The 6,001-nt window shown below is 37.1% G+C and overlaps 1 protein-coding gene across 3 annotated transcripts in view; it reads right to left on the bottom strand.

Annotated features, from left to right (window-relative positions):
* The window catches only part of FAM72A (family with sequence similarity 72 member A), a 14,940-nt gene that overhangs the window by 6,719 nt on the left and 2,220 nt on the right, over positions 1-6,001 (bottom strand). For all 3 annotated transcript variants that reach the window (XM_003792216.2, XM_023514565.1, XM_023514566.1), the window contains exons 2-3: positions 4,197-4,274; positions 224-348 (exon numbers count right to left, since the gene is read on the bottom strand). In XM_003792216.2, coding sequence (XP_003792264.1) covers positions 224-348; positions 4,197-4,274 — 203 coding nt within the window. The remainder of the gene's footprint in view (positions 1-223; positions 349-4,196; positions 4,275-6,001) is intronic.

Below are 6,001 nucleotides of genomic sequence, written 5' to 3'. Positions count from 1 at the left end.
AAAAAAAAAAAAAAAAAAAAAGAAGAAGAAAACAGAAATGACAATGAACTTTGCCTAATCATTTTCAGGTGATTGTTTGGGGAAAAAAGATTAAAGTTTCACTGTAGCTGATCCAACCCAGCTAAGAAAGTCTAAAAAGAATCCTGAAATGATCTACTGGGAAATTTCATTCTGGTATTTATAGAGAAATGTTATAGGAATATCTAAGTCCATTGCTTCTTACCAGTGGAGTCTAGTCTGTTAATACCATAAACCGCCTGGCTGTGAAACATCCAGAAGTGTCTGTTGTTGCAGGAAAGAAGGCAGGAATTACAGGGAACAATCACATGATAACCTACGATGTTGCCACTAAAAAAGAAAGTAAACGTTGTTACATATCACACAATACCTAGCCAGATAAGCATTTTTATGTGCTGATATAAATAGATGGACCACATAATTTAGACCTTATTTCCTCCAAACAACCTCCATTCCTGGGATCTTTGGGATGGGAGTTACTCTGATAATGGTTGCAGTTCTACCATTAAGTGGGAAAATAGTCTTTAAGTTAAGTGAAACAATACTAACAATCTCACATTTCTTTGCTAGTGTCATTGTATCCATTCTCCCTTTGGAAGCTAGTTTCTGGATGCCATCAGGTTGTGATGTGTTCCATAAAGCACCCAAATTGGTGTGCTGTACAGACAAAATAAATTAAATACATTCAGATCTGTGGGTAAAGGTCTTTGCTATCCTAGAACTGTGGCAAGTTGGGTTCTTGCATGTTCTAGTTCCACGCCAGCACCTAAAAACTGTTTCAACAGATGGAGGAGTAGGAAGACAGCATGAGTCCCTGTAAACCAAACACAAGCTGGCTTCTCTAATTTTAGTTTCAGTGTTTTTGAAGGAATTCAGAAATAAAGCAAATCTACAGCCTCTAGAAAAAGTTGCAAAAGTTTTTCTGTCTTCAGTATTATCCAGCTATTTATAAGTACCTTACTCTTTCACAAATTTTTTACTAGCTAGTCACATATTAAATAGAGTGAACCTACAGGGAATGTTTTAGTACTTTTTTTTTTTTTTAATGGCAACATGAACTGTTTACACCTCGAGTTATAAAAATTGTTATTATAGCTTCATCTCACTCTGTGAGATGCGGGGAGTCAGTCACTTTTACGAGACCCTGTAAAGATTACTGTGAAAGGTACCAGCCCACCTGAAATATGTATGTCTTCTAATCATAACCTGCTCAAAAGACAAACAAATAAAAATAAAAGTTGTTTTTGGACTCAGACTGATAGTTATTTGTAAGACTATATTGCAAAAGTAAATTCTGTGGCTTTAATTATCTTGTATTAATTCATTCATTCATTCATTTACTCACTCAACTAATATTTACTGTAAGCCAGGCACTGTTCTAGGTGCTAGGAATACAGCAATGGACCAAAAAAAAAAAAATGTCCTTACTCTTATGGAGTGAATATTCTAGTGGGGCTATATCAGATCATTTTGCTCCCTTGTTAAAAACCCTTCAATGCTTCCCATTGGCCAAAAATGAAAATAAAAATCCCTCTAGGGACAAGGGCTAGATCTGGACTGTCAAAAACAATAGTCACTAGCCACATATGGCTAATTGTGCACTTGAAATGGGGCTGGCCTGTACTGAGACATGATGTAAGTGTAAAATGTACACCATATTTTAAAGACTAAGAACAAAAAAAAGGAAGGTAAAATATTATATTAATAATTTATGGGGCAGTGCTTGTGGCTTAGTGAGTAGGGTGCCGGCCCCATATACCAAGGGTAGCAGTTCAAACCCGGCCCTGGCCAAAGTGCCAACAAAAAATAGCTGGGCATTGTGGCAGGTGCCTGTAGTTCCAGCTGCTCAGGATGCAAGAGAATAGCCTAAGCCCAAGAACTGGAGTTTGATTTGAGCTGTAATGCCACGGCACTGAGGGTGACAAAGTGAGACCTCTGTCTCAAAAAAAAAAAAAGAAAAGAAAAGAAAAGAAAAGAATAATAATTTATGTTGGTTGCATGTTGAAATGAGAATATTTTAGATATATTGGATTAAATAAAATATATGATTAAAATTAATCATACTGGGCTGGGCATGGTGGCTCATACCTGTAATTGCAGCACTTGGGAGGCTGGGGCGGGTGGGTTGCCTGAGTTTACGAGTTCAAGACCAACCTGAGCAAGAGCAAGACCCCGTCTCTAAAAAATAGCCAGGTGTTGTGATGGGCACCTGTAGTCCCAGCTACCTGGGAGGCTGAGATGAGAGAAATCATTTGAATTCAAGAGTTTTGAGGTTGCTGTGAGCTAAGATGCCATGGCACTCTATCAAGGATGACCAAGTGAGACTCTGTCTCAAAATAAATAAATAAATACAATTAATTTTACTTGTTTTACTTTTTAAAATGTTATCAGAAAAATTTAAGCCAGGGGTAGTGGCTTACACCTATAATCCCAGCACTTGGGTGGCTGACATGGGTGGATTGCCTGAGCTCATGAGTTCAAGACCAACGTGAGCAAGAGTGAGACCCCATCTCTAAAAAAAAATAGCCAGGCACTGTGGCGGGTGCCTGTAGTCCCAGCTACTTGGGAGGCTGAGGCAAGAGAATTGCTTGAACCCAAAGAGCCTGTGAGCTAAAATGCCATGTCACTCTACCAAGGGTAACCAAGTGAGACTCTGTCTTAAAAAAAATGAAAAAAGAAAAAAGAAAGAAAGAAAAATTTAAATTACATATGTGGCTTGCATATTTCTTCTTCTTCTTCTTTTTTTTTTTTGTAGTTTTTGGCCAGGGCTGGGTTTGAACCCACCACCTCTGGTATATGGGGCTGGCCCCCTACTCCTTTGAGCCACAGGCCCTGCCCTGGCATGCATATTTCTTTTCTTTTCTTTCTTTCTTTCTTTTTTTTTTTTTAAGGCAAGAATGAAACAGAATCTGAGAGAGAGAAAGATAGGTTTACAGGGTAAGAATGAGGTATAGGCTTACAGAGCAAGATAGGTTCCCCTTAGATAGCAAATAGGTCCCCATTGTCAAGATAGGGAAGAGAATTATGGCTTGCATATTTCTATTGGACAACACCACTCTAGGTTACCTGGGTTCATCTCTAACTACTCATAACTACTCTCCCTCCATGCTCACATTTTAGACACAGCAGCTATCAGTCTTTTATTCTTTGAACATCTTCTTGTCACAGGTTCTTTGCATTTGCTATTTCCTCTTACTTTCCATAAGAAGGCTTCCCTGACCATGACAGCTGAAATAGCTCTCACTTACTTTCCCAACTTCTATAATCCACTATCATTCATTATTATTTCCTTAGGAGAATTTCCCGCCATATTAAGTATCTTATTTATTTAAATATCTTATTGATTGATCATCTTTCCATTAGAATATAATTTTCAAAGTCTAGTGACTTTACCTTGTTTGTTGCTGTGTTTCCAATCCCTATAAAAATGATTAGCATATAGTAGGTTCTCAGTGTAAGTACAGCTTGAATGAATGAACAAATGAAAGAACCCAACTAGTCATTAGCACCTAATAAGAATTTGCAGATTTAAATTATTAGGATTATAATTTATAGTTCAAACTCCACTTGAATGAGAAAAATCTCAACTTTTTTCTTCCTAAAATGAGAATAATACTTATCCATTTACCTCTCAAAAGGTTATTGTAACAGCTGTCATCTGTATTATAATTTATACTTTATGAAGCCTTTTAATACTCGTAATTCATTTGACCTTCACAATCACTTTATAAGGTAAATATAAAAAATATTTTAATTTCTATTTTTTTGAGATAATTTATTAATATGATGGACATTAAATAAGAAAACAGAGGTTCAGAGGTTTAGACACATAGGCAAAAGGAGTTTACTCAAGACTGCAAAGAGAGCAAGGTAGGGGTAAGCCTCAAAGCTGATTTTTATGAGTGAATCCAAGTGTTTCCCCCTGAAATTACATTGCCTTGTTCTGAAAATTAAAGCAGATACTTGCAAATATACCATAAAAATTGTAAAATCACATACAAATGTGAACTATCACAAGATCCTTTTAAAAAACAGCTCTAAGAAACATATAACCTTTCAATGGCTCATTGCATGGGTTATGCCAGTGCTCATTGCAGGCCACTGAACCTTTCTCTGTACTTTGATGTCAACATCCATCTTCCAAACCTAGGGCTATTTAGAATATTGCCACAAATTACCATTTTAAACATGCGATGTCCTTCAGTTTACATTTGCAGATTTTGGTGAAATAGCATCTTCCAATGAAGTCCACTGCACTGGAGAAAGACAAGTATAAAGACAGTTAATACACTTTTTAACAAATTTAATTATAGCCAAAAAATAACACAAACTTTACAAACTTAATTATATTTAAGTGTACAGTTCATAAGTATTAAATATAATCACATTGTTGTGGAATTGACTTCCACATCTTTTTCATTTCGCAAAATTGAAACTATGCTTATTATTAAACAACAACTCCCCACTTCCCCCCTCACCCTCCCAATCACTATCATTCTAATTTCTTTTTCTGTAAAGATCATTATCCCCACCTCCCCTCAGCCCCCAATTACTATCATTCTACTTTCTTTTTCTGTAAAGATACCCCATAAAAGTGGAAGATAGCATTTATCTTCTTATGTCGGGCTTATTTCACTCAGTGTAAAGTCCTTGAGGTTCATCCATGTTGTAGCACGTGACAGAAGTTCCTTGCTTTATAAGGTTGAATAGTATTCTATTGTATGTATATATCACATTTTGTTTATCCATTCATCCTTGTAATTAATGGACATTTGGACTGTTTCCACCTTTTAGCTGTTGTGAATAATTCTGCTATAAACATGCATATGCAAATTATCTCTTCAAGTTCCCGCTTTGAATTCTTTTGTATGAATACCTAAAAGTGGAACTGATGGATCATATGGTAATTCTGTGTTTTATTTTTTCAGGAACCACCATATGGTTTTCCATAGTAGCTACACCATTTTATATTCCTGCAGTTTGCAGTGGTACTGATTTCTTCACATTCTCACCATCAAATGTACTTTTAAATGTGAGTAAGCCTAGCATTCTGGGAGGCTGAGGTGGATTGCTTGAGCTCCTGAGTTCGAGACCAGACTGGGCAAGAGTGAGACCCCATATCTACTAAAAATAGAAAAAAGCCAGACATGGTAGTGCATGTCTGTAGGCTCATGTCTGTAGCTACTCGGGAGGCTGAGGCAAGAGGATCACTCAAGCCCAAGAGTTTGAGGTTACTGTAAGCTGTGACACCAGGGCATTAGGACCAGGGGGACAGAGAGTCTGTCTCAAAAAATAAGTAAATAAATAAGTGCGATTAAGCACAAATGTTGTAAATCCAAAGAGCTGGAAAAGACTAATGCACAACTATAGTATATTTTGTAAGAGTCAATTAATATTCGTGAGCTCACCGCAAACATCTGATAAAACTCTATTTTTAAAAAAATCTCCCATTTATTGATTCACACTTTATCATATGAATCCTTCACTTTCAGAACCTCTACAAAGAAGGGTAGACAAGAGAAAAATATGATTCTATTCTAGACCCTAATCTAACTGATAACATTTCACCTGAGTCTTCCTTATGACTACCTTATTACTTGCCGCAGCTATTACAAAGATGAATGAATTAATGTTTTAAAATTGTGTGTGTATGTGCTACAAAAAGAACTGGCTAGGTGAGGTGGCTCACGTCTGTAACCCCAAAACTTTGGGAGGCTGAGGTGGTGGTGGGGATTGCTTGAGGCCAGGAGTTTGAGACTAGTCTGGGCAACATAGTTAGATTCTTTATGTATGTACCAAAAAAAAATTTTTTTTTTTTAATCAGCCAGGTACAACAATGGTATGGGCCTGTATTCTTAGCCTCTTGTGGGGCTGAGGCAGGAGGATTGCTTAAGCCCAGAAGTTTGAGGTTAACAGTGAACTATGGCTCGGTGCCTATAGCTCAACCGGCTAAGGCGCCAGCCACGTACACCTAAGGTGGCGG

This window comes from Otolemur garnettii, unplaced genomic scaffold (genome assembly GCF_000181295.1).
Source record: "Otolemur garnettii isolate 467f Iridium unplaced genomic scaffold, OtoGar3 scaffold00055, whole genome shotgun sequence".
Classification (NCBI taxonomy): domain Eukaryota; kingdom Metazoa; phylum Chordata; class Mammalia; order Primates; family Galagidae; genus Otolemur; species Otolemur garnettii.
This window is presented reverse-complemented; position numbering and strand designations above follow the sequence as displayed.